Below are 21,367 nucleotides of genomic sequence, written 5' to 3'. Positions count from 1 at the left end.
AATAATAATAATAACTTCTCAACTGAACGGTACACCTCAACAGTCTATATACAATAAAACATATAACATACTTTAACATTCAAGATACTACAAAATATAATTTAAAATTTAAAGTAAACTCTTTCAGTAGCAGCAAGGATTAGTACAAATTAGTCATCAAACTCTATACGCCCAAATATAATCACAGCTAAAAATGTATTCAGGAAAGCACATAATCATGTCTACTTTACACCCCCAAGAAGCAACAATCTCACGGTAAGGTAGAAGGAAAATAAATAAAGAGTAAAAGAGCATGATCTAACCTCCCCAGCGATCCCATATTTAGCACACTCGATAGCAAGGCGTGTTGCTCGACCTATACTCTCTTTTGTTCTTGTTAACGTACAAAGCAAAGCTTCAAAAGATTTCCTTGCAGCATTGGGTTCTGCAAGGTCAGTTAATTTGCTTAAGCTTTTCTGTCGCAGACCACCATGAGGACTTCTGCTACTATTTCTTAGAGGTTGAAGTCTATCATCTATAGCAGATGTATGATTGATCATGGGATTTGAGGGTGAAACTTTTCCCAAAGAATCTTCCTTGTAGACTAAAGATGGACTTATCACAGCCTCAACCTTATAATCTACAGAGTTATCGGAAAATGAAGTAGACCGAGACAAAAATCGCTTAGCCTGGGCAGCAGCAATCAAATCTTTCATGGGCATCAAATCAGGAGAAATACACTGATCCCTCGAAGTTACCCTGCATCTGACTTCCCTTGCAACATCCTCCCTATAATGCCAAGACAAAAAATGCCATTAATGAATTGGAAAGAAAATTTTTAAATAAATCAGGGAGAGGGGACAAAGACACATCTTAAGGTGCTAATACAAAGTTTCAGTTATCACATTAAAATATATGTATGTGGGTGTATTTCCTGGCAACAGTCTCAGGATCATTCCCGTGCATCTTATACCATTATGTCCATTAGTATCTTGTGTAATAAGATCCCACAGATGTGAAATTAATACAGTAGGTCCAGTCAAGGATTTAATTATGTATTTGTCCGTATTTCCCATACTGGATCATACCAATAAGTCACCAGTAATGCTACAGTAGCAACACATCATTTTTACCTCTATTTTTGTTGCCTTGCACCATGAGACATATACAGCACTGAAATGGTACCTTATTGTACCAGTAAAGGTACCTATGCAGGTACCAATATAATTAATTTAAACCTTTGAAGCACTAAATTTCATATACAAGATCTTCAAGCGAACACCATGCCCCATGCCAAATGTCCACCACGTGAAAATAAATGAACAGAATCCAACTCAAAGGCCAATTTAGATGAATGTTGTAAACTCACGTGAATGATGATTGATGACATCTATAACTTGGCAGATGATAACCATCCAGCTTTCCTACATTGAGCTTGATAAATGGAACAAATAGCAATCTAATACAGGAACCCTAACATGCTAGCCACTAATTTGTTAATAGAAAAGCAAGAATTAACAAAAGAATATCGCCTGAAGGTATGTTACTGCTCAGAGACTAATCAAAGCATTTACAAGTTTGAGATTGCAGGATCAGTCCTAGTTTGCAAGTATAAACATATTTGAAGAATAAAACCTTACATGTCACGGATTTGACTGTCTTCATCAGATTGAATGCTAGAAGACTTTGTAGGCTTAGATGTCCCACTTGTTGTATAACTGCCATTTGTAGTCGATATAATCATGAAAGCTTCAACAGCAGAGAAGGAATCGCTTCCCCCTTTAATATCCAAAACAGAGGTCGGCTTCTGTATGGTTGGTTCCGCTGTTCGATCTCCACTTATATTGCCCATAGGAGAGTGCAGGCATTTCTCTTTTGGTTGCAGAATCTCATTCTCATTTACTTTTCCTAAAGATAATGATAATTGATCGGGCATACCTTCCCAGTTAGTCAGATTAACCTGCTTCTCAGTTAACCTGAAAGAACAAGGTTGCAAACTCTTGAAACGTATATCAGCATCAACTATTTTAGACATAGATGAGCCATCACAGTTTTTAACATCCACAAGGATTTCATTGCAATGTTTACCATGATGATCCCTTAAATCTTCAGAATTGATGTCATCAGTTTTCACTTCTGAAGAAGCTATTGTAGGTACATCCAAATTTTGTGAGCACATTCCAGATACACTCATGTTCAATGCATTACATTCAGAATATGGGGTATCATGCAATCTTGTAGGGTTCTCGATGTTCCCATAAGTAGAAAGATGGAGTGAATTTGTCTTGGGAGACACCATGCAGCCATTGGGCATCATTTCCATTGGCCTTGGGGCTTTGGGACAATCATCTGAATCTTCAGCAGCATTAGCGGACATAGCTTCCAAAGCACGATGTAGGCGTTTTGATGGAGGCAAAGCTGCTTCAACATCTAATGTAAAACCCTTCAGTGGAAACCTTTTAGACTTCCATAGCATAAGATCTCTTCCTGAAGGACGAGAATAATCATTTATGGGAGATGAATTTGAGTCTTCTTTGACCCCTAGAGATGTCCCATTGGGAAAATTATTTCCAGAACTCGTGCATGTAGAACATTTATCACAGTTATTTATCGTCACTGTCACTTCTGATTTCTCATTAGCGCCAACAAGATCATCAAACCGTTTCTCCTCTGCAGGTGGTTTACCCATTCGAACCCTTGCTCTTTTCACCAAAGGAAGGTGTTTATCTCCATCTGCTTTATGATCTGTTTCACTTATTTCACCACGAGAATTTGGAGACTCTGAAAGGCTTCGACATGGATCAACATGCACTTCTGTATACTTGTCCAATATAGCACATTCTGTACTATTAGATGCCCGCTTCCTGTTTGGTTTCCTTTTTTTCTTAAAGATTACCGTCTTCATGGGGAGGTCAAGTTGTCCATTCTGCCTAACTTCATTCTCCAAGCACCCATTTGCAGTGACTTCAATTTTATCAGAATCAAGTACAGCCTCTTCATTCAGATTATTGGCTTCAGATCTCAACGCAGCTATGTCAGATGCAGTATCCTCTCTGCTACCATTTTTAGCCAAAACTGTAGTAACTGGCACAGCCACATCATGGAAATATGGGGTGCATGGCATGTTTTCGGCACTCTTATTTATCAAAGACTCTTCCTGCACTCCATCAGTAGTCGCATTATCACCAGCTAAGTCAGAGTCATTACATAGCATATCTAAGTCTTTAACTTCTGGGGGATCACCAGTAGAAGAACTTCTAGACCTTCGAAGGGATGTTAATCCTTTCTGAGCAATAAAACTCTGCGGTGAAGCATCTATCAATCTCTTCTTTCTTGAAGTTGTAATAGTAGCCAAAGGACTCTGCTTAAGTTGATCAAGGATCGAGACCCTCTCAGCTGGCTCATCAATTGCTGAATTTATATTGTGAGGATTGCCTTCCTTTGAGGCTGCAGAAATTTCTTCAGAACTGAATACATCATGGCTTGCTATCGCACATACGACATCCAACTTCTGGTCATCTGCAATATGAGAACTATGTTCTGGGCTCTTTCTGAAAGAATTACTTCTATTAGTTTCCAAATTTCCATCATTTGGTGCAATGTCCTCATCCCTCGAAATAAACTCATCACAGATCTGCTTCTTTAAAGTTTCATAGACATCAATTATTTCATCAACTGCACGGACAAAATCGGCCCCTTTACCCTGGCGCTTGACTAAAAGAGATTTCTTTTTCTCCTCTGTGAAAGCTTCAATATCAGCATAGTTGCAAAAGGCTCTGCATAACCAAATTCCACACCAATAAGATTATAATAAATAAGACTAGCAAAGCCTAAGCATCGATAATCAAATCAAAAAGTACAATGACTGAATTATTGACTGAGCTATGACAAGCAGGTATTAAAACAAAAGTTTTTTTCCCCCCAAAGAAAATGTATGCTGGCACCATTGAATAGTAAACTCATGACCAATAATTGATTTTATGACTACAAAGTTTTGCAGTTAGTAATCCAAAGTTCCAAAGTTAACAATGTCACAATAGTAAACCAAGTATCATGCAGACAACATGATCAAAATGTCACAACTAGGGTTTGCCATACCGGGCCGAACCGCCCGGTACGGGACATGTCGAACCGTCCCGATGGGAAACCGAGACGGTTCCAGCATGCAAAATGGTACATGCCGTTGTCGGGAAGAAAAAGAGAGGAAGAGAGAGAAATAGAGAGAGAGAGGGAGAAAGGAAGAAAAAGGAGATCCGCCGGAGGGGCCGCCGGAGGCCCTCCGGCGGGCAACCATGGCCGTCGGGCGGTAGAATGGCCTCCCGCGGCTCCGCGCGGGGAATAGGGGCGGATCGCCCCTGTTTCTCGAATTTTTTTTAAAAAAAAACTTTTTCAAAACGAAGTCGGCAAGTGGTTTGCCGACTTCACTTAATTAAGTCGGCAAACCACTTGCCGACTTCATTTTGAAAAAGCTTTAAAAAAAAAAATGAGAAACAGGGACGGATCGCCCCTGTTCCCCGCGCGGAGCCGTGGGAGGCCGTTCCGCCGCCCGACGGCCACGGCTGTCCGCCGGAGGGCCTCTGGTGGCCCCTCCGACAGATCCCCTTCCTTCTTTTTTTTCCTTCCTCCCTCTCTCTCTCTCTATTTCTCTCTCTTTCTCTCTTTTTCTTTTCCGATTTTCTTCGTCGGTTCACCTCGGTTCGGAACGGAATGAAGGCGTGCCGTATCGTACCGCCGGCCGACCAATCCGGCCACCGATACCGGTACAGGAAACCTTGGTCACAACTTATACAGACTATACATTTTACAATACAAAAACAAACTCACACAACAAGATTAAAACACAAATTATATATATTACATGTTTTACAACATAAAAAACATGCACATGCACACATGCATGTGCGCAAGCACGTGCGAGCGCACACAAGAAACAACACATGATTAAAATCTTACATATTTTACAATACACAAGAAAAACACAAGCACAAAACATGATTAAAACACACAAACTATATATATTATATGAACAACACACAAGGTTTTAAATCCCGTAGGATGCAACTGTTCCGATTTTCCCATGGAATGGGACGTGCCGCCGTCTAGCCCCATCCCGACACTTAGGACAGGGGATGTCCCAAGATGTCTCGATTGGGACGCTAAGACATTAGCAAGATGGCCATGTCCCGACACATGGGATGGCATCCCATCTCGGTGTCCTGCGGGACATCTCGCCGAGACCTGAATCCTTGACAACACAAATGCACAATAATGAATGAGTATAGGTGCAATATCTTATGAAATATGCCATGATGTCATTTTATTGGTCTATTGGATATAATCAAGGATCAACTTGAAATTTCTTGGCCAGTTTATAGTGGATACAGATGAACAGGGAGTAACCACATAGAAGCACTGCCTTTGTTTAGAAAAGAATAGCGGATGTCAAGTTGATAACAGGATTAACATAACGGCAAATTTATAAACTGGTATGCAGACAACAATTGATAATAAAGATTAGCCAAACTAGAACAGAAGAGATTACTAGCAATTTAAAAGGGATTTGAATCATCAGTTGATAGATGACACAACTTTCAGCAGTATTGAAATAGGAAAGCTGACTGGTTCTCTAGCAAACACGTTAAGGACCAGTTTAGAATGAACACGGGATCAACACAATAACATACAACATCCACATCGAACATCAGATAGAGAATCAAAATGTTGAATGCATCAGCAATATCAGATTTAAGCCATCATCGAGTCCTAACTGCTTTCTTGTATCCTATAGATAACAAGATTATCAAAAAAGAAATGAGAAAAAAAATTCAGTCACAGCATCTTTCAATTGTGCTCCTATTAGTCACGAATATAATGCAATGATGGGTAAAGAGCGGACATGTGCATCCCATATTATGTTTTTAAAAAAGAAATGACAATGAGTATCAAGAAAATATCGTATAGAAAACCAATCTGACAATGTGGAACTTAATACAAATTATTTGCCATTTCTCCTTACAGACAACTCTAATGAAGTACACAAGCACATGGATTTACATATCGAATATGGTAGTAAATACCAGCTAGTTCCAGACCTCTAAATGCACCAGTATGCACGGTAATAATGTATCAGCGGTGCTCGCAAGAGTATAAAGATATACGACCATATTTAGGCACAAAGAAAGCCAACACAACATCCAAAATGATTTGAGACCCTACACAATAATCTGTGGCACTAGAAAGCAAGATGGTGTCTTGCTTTTTTCACTTCCAGGAAATGACAATTCCTAAACAGGATGAGGAGGCCAGATGAAGTGCCTGCTAGTATGATCATTCCCCAGTAAAACTGTCAATATGATATGAAGATCCTAGATGGCAAGATATGATAAGCTCTTATGTGATGGAGCACTTGAATAACAAATAAGGGTACACAGTTAGAACAGACAATATGCTATAACAATGCAAATATTGCCCAAGAAAAGCAGATCACCCAACAACCAGAAAAATTGAGTGAGAAACAATAAGACTTGCCATTAGCATGATGAAAGTCAAAGGTTCAAATACATCATTGCACAAAGGACAGCATACAAAAAGAATGCGACCACAGTACTTCCCTGTGATCTCAATACGAAGAACAGATCACAAGTAAAGCAAATGCACAACCAGGCACAGGATAGGTGTTTAAGTTCATGGACTACACAATGAACAGCACAAACAATATCAAGGGACCAAGTACCGCAGATCATGCACCATGCGAATGGAGAAACTCATCACGGATAATTGCAAAGGCATAGTACATCTTCCTTCACTTTAAGACCTAAGGTGTTCCCAAAGTCAATATCATTCTTTTCACTAAATCCTAGGGGAAAAAAAAGGATTATAACAAAATCCAGAAAACCATCAAAGCGATCTTATTACTTGGTCATCAATGATGGTGAGCCAACCTCATATGGAAGACAAGATTTAAATGTAAAAGTTGAAGATTTCAAAAATTACAATAACAGCCATGATCCCTGGGCTTGAAACTCAGCTTTAGTTTTGTTTGCACAAATATGATTTTTAGTTTCTGCATGTTCGGTGCTTTCAGTGGTTTAGGCCCTAGTTTAATAGTTTTGCTTAAACTTATAAAATAAACCCACAAAAAGGAAGAATTAAAAATCAAGAAAATTTAATAATTCAAGAATGTTAATTATCATTTAGCATATAATAATTTGTTTCAGACCCTTGCATTAATCATTTCAGCGGCATTGCACTGTATCCATCAGAACATTATTTTAAGAATAAAATATTCAAAAAAAATTGTTTTGAACGTAAAAGATCATTTGATGACTGTAACAATGGAAATATCTAACAGATTTTATCAAAAAAATTGTCATCCTCTAATTCGCTTAGAATATATTGTCATTTTGCTCCCAAAATAGTTAAGACAAGGCTGGATGGCTGTATTAACAGCTTCAAATCTTCTCAGTACTGGCAATACCTAAGTACAATTTGTAGAAAATACTGCTCGGCATTTAAAGAAATGAAGACATCACAAAATATACATCCCGAATAGAATAAAAGTTGGCCTGATAACTTAGTGTCAAGGGAAACTCCAGAACCAGCCTTAATTCAAATCAATTCCACCTGAAACTAAAATGTTTTGAATCTTCAAACCATGCATCAATCATTCTAATGCAACTTACAAAACCATGGAGCCCTTGCTGGAACTAGTGGCTTTCCAATGAATGGAAAAAATGGGAGTGATGGTAAGTGAACAAAAATCCATATCAAACTAGAGAGAAATGGATTTAAAGTTAAATGGGCAATAACAAAAAGGAGGATCATATGAGAAAGTAACTCTTCAAACACAAGTCAACGATGAACCTAGCAAGTGCTAAAGGACTACTCTAATATATCTGAACAATCAGAACACTCATAAAGGAAACCAAAAGGGCACACAAGAACAGTCTTGAGGATAAAGCTCAGAAAATTATGCGATAGCATTATGTGAGAGAATGAAATTATAAAGCAATCAACAAGCTAAAAATCAAACCATCCAAAATGAAGATGCCTTGAGCAAAACAATAGCAGCAAATCTGCTAAAGGTGAAATGGTTAAACTAAAGATTCGGGAACAAAGCAGTGGGCTGAATTCTAATGATAGTTTTAGTTAAAATTAGAGGGGTGTCTAGTGACAGAAAATAGCATAGCGCATGAAAGGAACTGCTCAATATGTTCACAGCAAGAAAATCAAAGTGCACAAAAGAGTATGAAGATCCCCATCTGATGGAATCTGGTAATTGTTTTCCTTAATAGAGACCTAGAATGATGCCCCCCTAGGCATAACAAATATAAAAAATTATGAGGCAATACAAAGGTCTTTAATGAAGCATGCACAGTAAAAACCAAGATAGAGAAAAAGGGGCCCTAATATCATAATGAATTTGATTGAGTAAAAAGAAAAATTCTACTGACAAGCAGTAAAGGAGAAAGCAAGTGCTCTACCGCCTATGAGCCAGATATAGTTAAAGAAAATCTGTAAAAACACATTAACCGATGCACTTAAATTGAAACAGAATCTAAATCCTAAGCAAAGTATAAGACAATGAGACTATATCATTTCCCTCAGCTAGTCTAGTCAGTACGGAGAACAAGCAGAAAATAGGAAGATAAGAAAGGCTTATGATCATGTGATCCTGGTAGTACGAGCACCCCAAGCTTTACAATCATCTTCAATATATTAGAGATCTAGCATTACACACACAGAAGTAGGAGCAATAGTAAATCAAGCAAGATCCAGCAGACTAACAGAAGCTAATTCACAAAGAATATAAAATATACAAGACATCATAAAATTTTTTAAAAAAAAATCATGGGGCAGCTGAAATTTGAAAATTGACAGCCAAATTTAAGGAGCAATAAACCCAACCAAGCAGATCAATAGGGTCGACCTAAATGTGATGCATTGAGAATAGCTGAAAGACTGGGGAATGGAATGAAAGGTTGAAAGCATTAGATGCCATGTGTTAGCCAGATCTAGGGAACAACATCCACTAGGCTTAATTATCAAAGAGTCTACATTACAAACAGAGAACAATAACCATTAAAATTCAAGAATCAAAGAGTACATTAAAAAAAAAAAAAAGTCACATTTGGAATTGTTGAAGAGCTTTTGAAAACCAATCATAAATATCCTCATTTCAAGAAGGCTACCATGCTAGAGGGAACAACATAAAGCTACACCTCATGCATCCATCAAGTGCAAACATGACAAACAAATAGTGGGCTCAAGCAAAAAGCCGCAACTCTCTATAAAAGGCACTTAGACTTGAGTAATAGCAAGAGGGGGCAGCAACGTACAAACTTATTACAATCCAAGACTTCACCCAAAAAAGCTAGCCGGAAGATATTATTTAGGTTCTTTGGCCCTACAAAAAAAACCCAAGATCTACTAGTATATAGCTGATATGAGACTAAAAGAGACTAAAAAGAACGTCAACATAGGGTCTTCACATGCTCCTCCCATTTAAGTTTAGACATCATTGCTAGACCAAGGGTCCAAATCCATTCAAATCCAATTACATGTGCCACAAATTCAATCACAAAAATCATAATCAGCCCATGGTAAGCCCAAATCGGCTTATGCAGCAATGTCCCCTAGCCCATACCGCCCATGTGTTGGGTCCGCCCTGATGACACTTGTCATAATGGGCTAGGTCTGCTCCAATGACACTTGTCATAATCCAAGACCTCACCAAAAAAAGCTAGCCAAAAGATATTATCTTAGTTACTTGGGCCTTATATAAGTATCCAAGATCTATCTAATACATAGCCAACATACGACTAATACGTGCCTGCACAAGTCCTCACAAAACCTACTCTGATACCATCTTATATGCACCTACTCCACCCATATGTTACTCACTATATTATAGTAGTTAGACAATATATAACAAACACAATATGTAAAGCAATGATTGCCGACTCAAAATTGGATCCCACATCGACCGGCCGACTGTACAGGTCGATATGCCTCCATGCCGGAACCGAACTGATACGAAAATGAGGAATGAACTAGAGAGGAAAAGAGAGAGAAAGAGAGGGGAAGGGAGAGGAAAAGAGTAAAGAAAAGAGAGACCAGCAAAGATATCAACGGTGGCCACCAAAGGGCCACGGAGGCTGGCGGAGGGCCGCCGAGGCCTCCCAAGCACTGCAGTCCTCTACGAGAGAAAATGCAATAAGAGAGAGAGATAGAGAGAAAGAGAAAGGGAGAGAAGAGGATGGAGCAGAAGGCAGCAGAGAGGCCATTGTGGCCGTCGAATGGCCCAAAATAGCCCCACAGCCGCCACAGGTTCAAAACAATGGTTCGCCCCTGTTTCTGTCATATTTTTAAAAAAAAACATAATTCACAGTGAAGCCGGCAATGAATTTTAAAAAACATGACGAAACATGAGCGAAACCCAGTTTCAAACCCGCGACCGCTGCAGGGCAATTTTGGGCCATCCGGTGGCCACAACAACCACCCAAAGGCCCTCTGATGACCTCCGTGCCACCTTCTACTCCCTTGTCTTTTCTCCCTTCCCCTCTCTCTCTCTTCCCGCATCTTATGGCAGATCAGGAGCTCCGAATGCATCGACAGCCCTCCAACGACCTCGACGAACGACCACCGGCTTTTTTCTTCCCTCCTCTCTCTCTTCCTCTCTTTCCTTCTCTCTCATTCCATCTTTGCCGGCATTCTAAGTTGAAGGCTAAAACTGCACCAATTAGCCGTCGGTACGGTTCAGCACGCCCCGAACCACCCGATATAGGGTGACTCGATGAACCCTAACATAAAGCCATAAGCAGAATGCGAAGCAAAAGCAATAATGATCTTGTAAACAAAAGGAGCATGATGTATATCCAAGAACCAAGGTCAAATGCGAGATCCTTGCCATGCAAGACAAAAACAACCTTCGCACAAGGCTAGGATTGCAATTACCAGATATGAAGCATATGTGATGAACAATGTGCATGATAATTTTAGGTGATATTAAATTAATTGATGATTCAAAACCACCAATGCTTTGACATGCAAGACAAAAGATGCACTGGCCTGATGTCTTAAAAGTTAAACATCCAAAAGTGACAACACAATACTGAGCATACTAGAAATAGCTAAGAAGCTTACATGATCATACATATGACATACGTAGATTCACATAAAGAAAAAACAAACATTTCACTAGTAAGAGAGTCAAAATACATGATGGGTCGTGGTCATGTTTGGACCCTACATGAATTTTCATGTTTGGATCGTCCAATTCAAACTAAATACATTTTGGGTCCTAGTCAAATCTTGGAAACATATTGAATAGGTTTGAAGATTTGGTTTTGTAGATATGCAACCTAAAAAATACATATCATTTTCAGAAGATGCACTCTCTTGTTGTCTCTCTAGATGTTTTAGAGTGCAAAAAAAGACAACAAAATTATATATTTCTATAGAAGAGAAGGTGCATTTATTAATTTTTCTATTCATCATTTTTCTCTTCTACTTATATCTCATGAGAAAGAAGATTACAAACAAAAACAAGATGAGATGGCGCACCAACTCCCCACCCACACCCCCCCCCCCAAAAAAAAAAAAAAGAAACCATAGCTACACTGTTGCATTGTTAACCTCCAGCATTGTTTTTGCTACCAACACCCTCCACTGATAACATGCTCAAAAAAAAAAAACTAGAAGAAAATAAGATAAAAGAACCCCTCAACACCTCTATCCATCCCATTCTGCTTTAACAAACTACCAATCTCCACCCTAACACTCAGATTATCCTTATCTGTCCACCCTCACCACCATGCCTCATCATTCCACCAACCTTTGCCGGCACCATGCTCCACTTCCCATCCTAAATCTTGCATGCTTAGTAGGGGTGCCTAGTGTTAGAACTCCAAGATTGGCCAACACTTCAAGCTAGAACTTGACAGTTGATAGGAAAAAATTCCAAATAATACAAATGAATAAATCAATAAACAAGAAATATATGTGAACATCTTTAACAAAGATGACTAATGAATGATGTTTTGAATAGAAAGGTGTGATTCATGTCACATATTTTTGAAAATAAAAAATAGAAGATAGGACAAAGCAACTTCAATGGCAACATGTTCAGCACTAGGGAAAACTTACAGTTGGAAAGTTGGTTCCAGTAATAAAATTGTTAAGAAGGCACTTGAAAATTCTAAGCTAAGTTTGATGCTATAGGTTAACATAAGTTGGATGCTACCTGTTCATAACAAAAAGGTGTGTGATAAAAAAATGTATCAACACCTAGAAGACTAGAACACCTCAAATTCAATTATCCACTTGAAAAAACCCACAACACCCCAATTTCCCAATTTCACTCCACTCTAAAACCCCTAGAAAAGCTCCTAATTCTTTAAGGGCCTGTTTAGTTACAGGATGACTAGGAGGATATCCCCTGGGGTATATCCTTGTCACACTCCAGGAAAGGAATGGAATAGGAGCTTATAGTGCTTGGGGATACAAATGGGCCTACGCAATATAGTTTTCCTCCGCCATTTTAATGGAATAGATTATACCATAGAACAGGCTTGCCCTTATCCCCTCCAATTACCTTTTTGCCCTTATCCCCTATATAAACACACAAACAAAGGGAGGGTAATTTCATCCATGAAGGTTGAACATTGCCGAACAAGCCGGTACAAGGCATACCAAATTGGACCGATCAGTTACTAGCACGGTTCAGTCCATTGGTTCGAAATGGAGAAGGAGAAGGAGAGAGAGAAAGAGAGAGAGAGGGAGAGCGGGAGGGAACGGAAGAGGGAGGAGGAGAGAGGGGGAGAGAAAGAGAGGGCTCCATAGCCCTCATCTCATCGTCTCATCAACAGGGGGTTCTCCCATTTTGTTTCGAAACAAGGAATGCCCTTTGCTTTGCCATTTACAAATTGAAGTCAGCAAATAGTTTGCTGACTTCAGTTTAAGTTGGCAAAAAAATGAAGTCGGGAAATCATTTACCCACCTCAAGTCGAAATAGGAAAAAAAGAAAAAAGAAAAAAGATACATCCCAAAATGGTACAGTACAGACCCATACCGTGCTGTACCATACCACCCACTTAGTACCAATTCAGTGAACCTTGATTTCATCTTCGTGAAAAAAATCCAAAACATCTTGAAATTCAATGTAGATTAAATGCACTTTATTCCCCACACTTATCCCTCCAACCAAATGCCAGAAAGCTCCTTTTCCATGGAATAGGTCTATCCCTTCAGCAGTAAAAGGCTTTCAAAATTTACCCTGCAACCAAAGGCTAGGTAATAGAATAAAGCCTTGACCAAAGCCAAAATGTTTAAAGGGATGGAACAAGATCTGGGTTTAGATACTGTTTGGTATGTTATAAATTCAACTCAAACTTGCAGATAGTTCAAACAACATTCAACCAAAACCTAACTTGTTGCTTTATAATGAGAACTTTGTTGAGGTTCAATTCAAAGCACTTATTTGATAGTTGAATCAATTTATTGTGAGCCTCAATTAAATGATAAGGTAGAGCAACAAATATTAGCCAAGTTGAGTCTGAAGTTACAGTTGAAGCAAACTCCAGAACCAAAAAATGAAGAACCCATAAATTATAACATAGACATACACCTAAATGGTGATGAATAAAATATTTTCCTTTTGCATTCAAATGAGCTAATGCCTAAACCAGAAATGCAAAACAAATTCATTGTATGTAAGCCAGTCATGAGGCCAAAGAGACAAATGAGCTTGTACAATTCAAGTTTCGAAAAAACAAATTACCTACTGATCATACTCTTATTATTGGTCGCCATTAATGAACATAAAGGTATTTAACTTAAGTCCCATTACATAGATTCAGCATCACATCCACATGACCATGAGGATTTAAACAGAACAATCATGAGCTAGTGGGACTCCAGCAATTCTTTCTATGGGCAATGGCAACCAAGTAGCCGAATAGCCAATTCTATTAGAGATCAAATGAAACCAGATTACAAAGATTCTAATTTAGCAAGAACATTGAGCCAATCAAACCCAAAAGTATGAGTTTAAATTTTCACATGGTATATCAAAAGTTATGCCCATCCACCACCCCCCCCCAAAAAAAAAAAGAAAAAAGAACCCCTGTAACTTCCCAATCAATGTTTTTCCGCTCTCAATAAGACAATGAATGCAAGCAAGATTCTCAACTCCATACAAGCATGTACCTGAAAGTCTGTATGTCCCATATTATTCAGATAAAATATCAGTCATATCTCAAACAAAATGAATACAACACAACTATAAGGCAAGCTGTGAAACAATATTTAATACACACACACATGTATATGTATGCATGCATGCATGGATGTATGTATATGTGTGTGTGTGTACGTATACATATATGTATCTGTATATGCATGTATATGTGTGTGTGTGTGTGTATACATATATTGGTATATATATATATATATATATATATATATATATATGTGTGTGTGTGTGTGTGTGTGTGTGTGTGTGTGTGTGTGTGTGTGTGTGTGTGTACACATATGTGTGTGTGCGTATATATGTGTGTGTGTGCGCACGCGCATACATGTATATGTACATGTGTATACATGTGTGTGTGTGTGTGTGTGTGTATGTATGTATATATATATATATATATATATATATATATATATATATATATATATATATGTATATATATACATGTAGATGTACATGTATATGTGTGTATATATACATATATGTATACATATATATACATATACATATACATATACATATGTGCGTGTGTGTGTACACACACATATACATATATATACATATACATATGTGTGTGTGTACACACACACACACACACACATGTGTGTGTGTATACGTATGTATATGCATGTATGTATATGTATATGCATATGTACATGCATATATTTATATGTATGTATGTATCCCCTTTCTTTGTTTGCTAAAGCTACTCAAACTCTAAAGAGAACTACATATCCAGTGAATTCCAAAACATGCAAGCCATTCCATACTATATGAAGAACAAAAGAAAAGAAAAGAGTTTTCTTTAGAAGAATATATTAATAACTGCAAGTACCTCACAAAAAGTATTATAACAGTAAGATGCTTTCGTTAACACCAGGTGCAGTTAAAAGTTGTTTTGAAGAAAATGTAAAGACCTAGGAGCTTTTAAAAAGTTTATCTATACAAAGTTATAAAAATAGTAAGAGAACTTGACCAGCAACATACATGGCATATGCATGTAAGCCAAACTGGAATCCCTTAACCTGTATGACATTACCAACAATCAATGCTGAATTGGTTTGATATTTGGAATTTTAGACCAAAACTGAACCATCGAATTATCAATTCAAGCTCAAAGCAATTAAAGTAAAAATAGGTGAGGTCTAAATCCTATGGGTCAAAACAACATTGTTATGCTGCAAGTGGGTCAAGCTGCTTCACATTTGACCAAAGTCAAACAAAATATAAACATAAAAAATATAGACATAATCTAAGATCTGATATATTGAACTAAGATTATAGAGTACAGAGAAGTGATGATTGTTGGGTTACTGTGAATTGCTCAACTGCAAATTATACAGCATCCAATTTATATAAGTAGCCATCCTGCAGGTGTCATGTCTTCCGTGGGACCCTGGTGGATTACTATGGAATTGTTCACATATAAATTTTACATCATGTAATTGAGTTTAAGTGGTCATAATGGAGACATAATGTCCTCCAACAAACCTACATTAAAGTTTTGGTAAGACCATAAGAACTCAAGATTGACAGACTGAAATAACCAAAGCCACATAAAAATCAAGTGCAAATTCTCTAGCAAATGAATGGAGCAATAATTGCTTCAAACACAACTTAATAAACTGTAGTTCTGCTTGTACATGAACAGAGGCAATACTGCTTGTACACAATTTATCTAATCAACACACATGTATGCCAAGTTATGGAAATGAGCACTACAATTCGTCAAAGTCCCCTCCTATGTCCAAAAGGACCAAAACCAATTTTTGGTAGGATGGGCAACAACATCAGCTTCACATTACAGGTAGTGTTAGTCATTCAACATTGAGTCTAGGAGTCTAGAGCAACATGACCAACTACTATAATAAAAACGGAATTGGTGACAACAAGAGACCCACAAGACTAATGCAAAAAGCAAGGAATTTGAGATTGAAAAGATCTCACAAACTGTACAAGTTAATATTACCTCCATGATGGAAAAAACTTCTGCTAACTGTGACATGGAGGCTCAAACACTCGGTAATGCAACTTAATGACTAGCAGATAGTTGTTAGGTCAGCAATCTTTCCAAAGTTCCCAAAAATATTTCAAGCCATTGTGGATGATTGAGCATCTGGTGTACCATCCTCACAAAGAAAAGCACCACATAGGAATATATAATTTGGATGAATTTCACTTTTTAGGGCTGGCAAATGAATGAGCCACTCATGAGCTAGCTCATGTTGGCTCGAAATTCAGCTCGAGCTTGGTTCATTCATTTATTGAACGAGTTGAGGTCAAACCAATTTTTCTAAGCTCAAAATTTAAACAAGCCAAGCTCATGCTAGGGTTCACCCTTGTTCAACTCACAAGCTATCTCATTTATATTATATATTACATATTTATATACAACATATAAGCGTATTATTGGGTGCATTAATATGTGAGAAATAATAGATTGTTCGATTAAAATTCAATAGCTCTGGTTATATGACTGGTGAGTAGGATGAAGCCTTAACTCCTCAAGCCCTTTCTCTTCCATTCCAAGTACACGATCACTTCCCCCTCTTCCACCGAGCTTCTCCTCCATAGCGTCCAATCATTCGCCATTGACATGGTTAGCGACCCACAATCTATGGCTATTAGACCTAGAAATAGCATCCAACCTCATCAGTTCTCCTTCATGATGGAGATAGGCTCGATACAACAAGCAAAGGCAGAGAACAACATGGTGCCCCAGCCTGCAATAGCAACAACCGGCAAACAGCCACAACGGCATGATCATGCCAAACAATAAGGCACAGGTGCGAAGCAAGGGAAGGTTAGGGCAGTAGGAAGGCTACCACTAAAGGTGAGTACAAGGGGGTGGTGCCCATGAAGGGACTAGAAGCTCCACTTAGTTAAGGTTATTCAACAAAGGAGGTTCCCCAATACCAACCTCAATGACAGCGCATACTACATCTACAATTATGATTTCATCAATTGTTGTTCCCTGTCTCATTTCAATTATGGCTAAAGTTAGGTTAGATTTAGTTCTGAGCTCAACCAAGATGAACTCAAGCTGGCTTGAATATTAACATGTTGAGCTTGACCTGAGGTTTCTCAGCTCGACTCAAGCTCCAGCCTAGCTGGAGCTAGACCATTTTAATTTTGAGTCAAGCTCAAACAAAGCTCAGCTTGCTTGTATTTAGCTTGTTGACACCCTACTTTTTTCTCTAATAGCTTATATATCAGAGCAGCACAGAAAGAGAAGAGAGTTATCTCAAGTTCAAACAGTTATTACATCATCCACCTCAATGCTTGTGTTAATTCAATGTTTGCAGACATCTCTTCCTTGCATCATTTATTGCAAGAAAACATACAAAGTGAAACATCCAGGGGAGCAATGGGTTGTTTCAAGACTTCCTGAATATGCATCTAATCACATTCCATGATTGTTAAGCAAAGCAGCCAAAAAAAATAAAAACATATATAATGTAATGTCTAATTCAATATTTTCAGATACTTTTCTTGGTTCCTTTATCTATGCCAAAAAATCATGAGAAGCGAAACATCCAGTGCTGCAAAGAGGCCTTTCAAGTTTTCATAAACAGCCTTGTCAATGTTAAGCAAAGCAACAACCAGTATATACATATAACGTAATAGCCTGCCAACTGCTTCTAAAAGAATTCATCTTTCGGATGATTATGACCCCACTCCTCTGGTAATCAAGCATAAGGCCTCCACCCATGAGCTAATGAAGAACCTAATCATTACACAAACATGTCCAAGGCTAATTCCTCCAAAGTGAATTGTAAGGCCCTACTCCAGTTATATTTGAGATCCTCTACTACTCCTTGACCTACAAGGCACAAATCCAAACTATTCAAGCATTACCTTTTCGTAACCACTACTGATGATAAACCAATCTTTCCCCTAATGTTCTTATTTCCAAACTCAAAATTTCTTAGTTTTACCGACCATCAACCACAACAATGTTTCCAAGATTAGACTCAACTGAGCAAAAGAAATGTATCCATGAGATCACAAAAATAGCAGAACAAGACAATAATAAGTCAATGCAAAAAGGGGAAAAGCTCAAGAAGGATCACTCTAAGCAAAAGGAGAGGAGGGAAAGAAGACTAGGTATTAATTCTAACAACACCGAAAGTGAGAGTCGAACATGTTATTTCAATGATGCCCCACATGATATTTCCTTTCTTTGTGATTCACATGAAAACCATGCTCTCAACCTAATCTCCATAACATCGATGAGTGGTATAGGAAGCTTGATAGAAATCCTAGTCCAAGCATACCAACCGAAACAGTGAAAAACAACCTGTTAGCCAAAAACACTATGAAAATTGGCTTAATCTTGCAGTATTTTGATCATGATTCCAAACCCCTGTGGGACATCCCGCATGAAACCAAAATAGGATATTGTCCCAACTCCCAAGTGCTGAGACAGCATCGTCCCACCATCATCCCAACATCCCAATGAGCGTGCCCTAGAACATCCCCAATCCCAAGGGCCAGAATGGCAGGTGTCCCATTCGATGGAAAAACCAAGACAGCCCCATTCCATAGAATTTAAAACCTTGATTCTCATTATATTCCTCCTGTGAAATTGCCCGTAGTTAACCCTTCACACCAACATCAAAACAAACAAAAAAAATATTATGTAGACCACCTAACAACAATTTCATGCTTCAAAATTTCTTTTTTGGTGATTTTCAAAAGATCCTTGAAAAACCTATAAAACATCTAAAGATGGACTTCCCTAGTCATACACACCCCATAGTTTAATATCAAAACCACTTAAATTCAACATAATAATATCTACTAAATTGATCATGTACTAGTAGGACTCCTCAATGCCCAAAATCTTACTTCATAGAATATAGTGAGTACAACAAGTATCCTACAAACATTTTTTTTTAATGTAATAGCAGCACTTGATCATCATTAAACACACCAACAACATGTCTATGCACCATACGTCATCTCATAGAAATATCCTTGTCTATCTTCAATCCTTGTGTAAAACCAAGGTAGCTAAATTAACTCCTCGAAGGATATATGACTCATCTTCAATTCGAACTTTAACAAATTGTTTGAATTGAAAGCTTAGCACATGCACACAAACATGCAGTGAATAGAATGATCAGGCAATTAATTCCAATCAATCTGACCAAGATAATTTCATTCTCTGTCACTGAAGTCTAGGATGGTATAATTTCAAGCAAGCATGTTACACATAATACTCACATAAGTGACAAGATCATTTCCAAGACAAAGCACAATCTATGTTCAAGAATAGAAACCATTACAAGGCATCAATGAAACTCATCAATGATTGTATTTTATATTATTTCATTTAAAAGAGCATCATAATAATAATCAGAACTTAAATGCACAAAATAATAGACCTTTCAGGCTATGGTTTCATAAAATGGGCATATGTCAATTGTATACAATCATAGCCTTTCTTTCGTTAGCTTGTTATACAGCTACAAATAAAATATGAATGAGTAAAAGCACAGTACCTGATAGAACTGCTGTACCAATTTGATCTTTTTTAAGATAGCTGTATAAAAGAAGATATCAATGATATCTGAAGCCCCTTTTAAATACAGAGACGTATTTTCATACATAAACGAATATAACCATCTCCCAAGATTAATCGTTGCCATAAAAGACTTGGAAAACAAAAAAAAAATTCAATTATCCCAAAATTTATCCAAACAAAGACCCAGATGGTAGCGACACCAGTATAACGAAGGGAAAACTTTTTAAAAGTCGACTTTCATTCTTAGCAAACTTTCATCAAACAATTCATGCCTAGAAATTTATAATCACCCAATCAAGTACTCACATCTGCTTGGTTCCATAGAAGTAGACAAGCACCTTCTTCCGAACAGATGAGAGACCCCACTTCTCCGGTTCACTAATCTGCCAGCCAACAATCAAAATCAACAAGCAGAAGTCGTTAGCACTACATGTAACGAACATGAAACCAAATCTGCCAGCCAACAATCAAAATCAACAAGCAGAAGTCGTTAGCACTACATGTAACGAACATGAAACCAAATCAAAGGGGGCAGGGGGAAATTAAAACTTAAGAAAGGATAAGGCATAACATATTCTTCAGGATGTTCTTCAAAATCACAGCAAAAGAGGGGAATGAACGGAAAAATTTAGCCAGCCAAGTACATAGAAACATCCTGGTGAGAGCATCTCCAAAAAAGGAGGAGTGCAGTCGGGTAAAAAAGAAACTTTTTTCATATAATCTGCTCAGTTCACATCAAAAGTAGCCTATAAGATCATCATCTAACTCTTAGCCTCTGATTAAGAAAGGAAAACAGATGGTGCACCGACCCGAGAAAAGAAAAACGAGGGCTTGGGACAAGAATCCCTAATTAATCAAGCCCACCAACTTAGGGCAGAAGATTCCGACAAAAGGAGAAAGGTGGGCAGTAAAGTACCACGGCCGGCCAGGCCGGGAATCCCTTCATCTTGGCGAGGACAAGATCGCCGACCTTCCACTGCTGCAGGGCGGCGGCGGCGGCGGCGGCGGCTGCTCTTGCGGATCCCTTCCTCCGAGCGGGCGCCATCGAAGAAAAGAGAACCCCGACACCGATCGCTAGGGCTAGGGCTGGGTCATGCGATTGCGGGACCTGGAGAAGGGGCCGAGGAATCTAGGGCAGCCTCTCTCCCCTTCTTCCCCGAGACAACGAGAGCTCCCGATCGACGATGGGGTTCTCAGGCGGACGGCGGCGAAGGCGAAAGCGGTGGCGGCGGCGGAGGGGCACGCAGGCATTGAATCGGCGGTGGAGGGGAGAGAGAAAGATGATTGAGGGTGCCGCTCGCTGACAAGCCCTTTATTTTTGAGTAGAGGAGAGAGGAGGGCTTTTGGTGGTATGTGGCGGAAGCGCGATCACATCCTATATTTCCACCATAAATCGGGGGGCTACGTGGGTTGTGTACGCGTTTACGTACGAAGTACGCGTACGCCTACGGAAGTGGGGTCCAGCACGGTACCCCGCTGGTTCCCCAGCCCACGATAGAAAATGGAGGGAGATCACATGCCAGTTCCAGGATTTTCCACGCCTGGGTCCAGCTAGGCTGTCAGTCGTCGAGTTTGGGTGGGTCGCATCGACATAGAAAGTGAAAAAATTT

General features: G+C 38.7%; 1 protein-coding gene across 1 annotated transcript in view; it reads right to left on the bottom strand.

Annotated features, from left to right (window-relative positions):
- Positions 1 to 21,112, bottom strand: part of LOC105057763 (protein HUA2-LIKE 3) — a 35,195-nt gene extending 14,083 nt beyond the window's left edge. The window contains exons 1-4 of the mRNA XM_010940453.3: positions 20,674 to 21,112; positions 20,064 to 20,140; positions 1,620 to 3,755; positions 303 to 768 (exon numbers count right to left, since the gene is read on the bottom strand). Of these exons, the coding sequence (XP_010938755.1) occupies positions 303 to 768; positions 1,620 to 3,755; positions 20,064 to 20,140; positions 20,674 to 20,802 (2,808 nt within the window). The 5' untranslated portion in view covers positions 20,803 to 21,112. The remainder of the gene's footprint in view (positions 1 to 302; positions 769 to 1,619; positions 3,756 to 20,063; positions 20,141 to 20,673) is intronic.
- Between the last annotated feature and the right edge of the window lie 255 nt (positions 21,113 to 21,367).

This window comes from Elaeis guineensis, chromosome 14, assembly GCF_000442705.2.
Source record: "Elaeis guineensis isolate ETL-2024a chromosome 14, EG11, whole genome shotgun sequence".
Taxonomy (NCBI): domain Eukaryota; kingdom Viridiplantae; phylum Streptophyta; class Magnoliopsida; order Arecales; family Arecaceae; genus Elaeis; species Elaeis guineensis.
The sequence above is the reverse complement of the archived record's forward strand: the minus strand, read 5'-3'. Positions and strand labels throughout refer to the sequence as shown.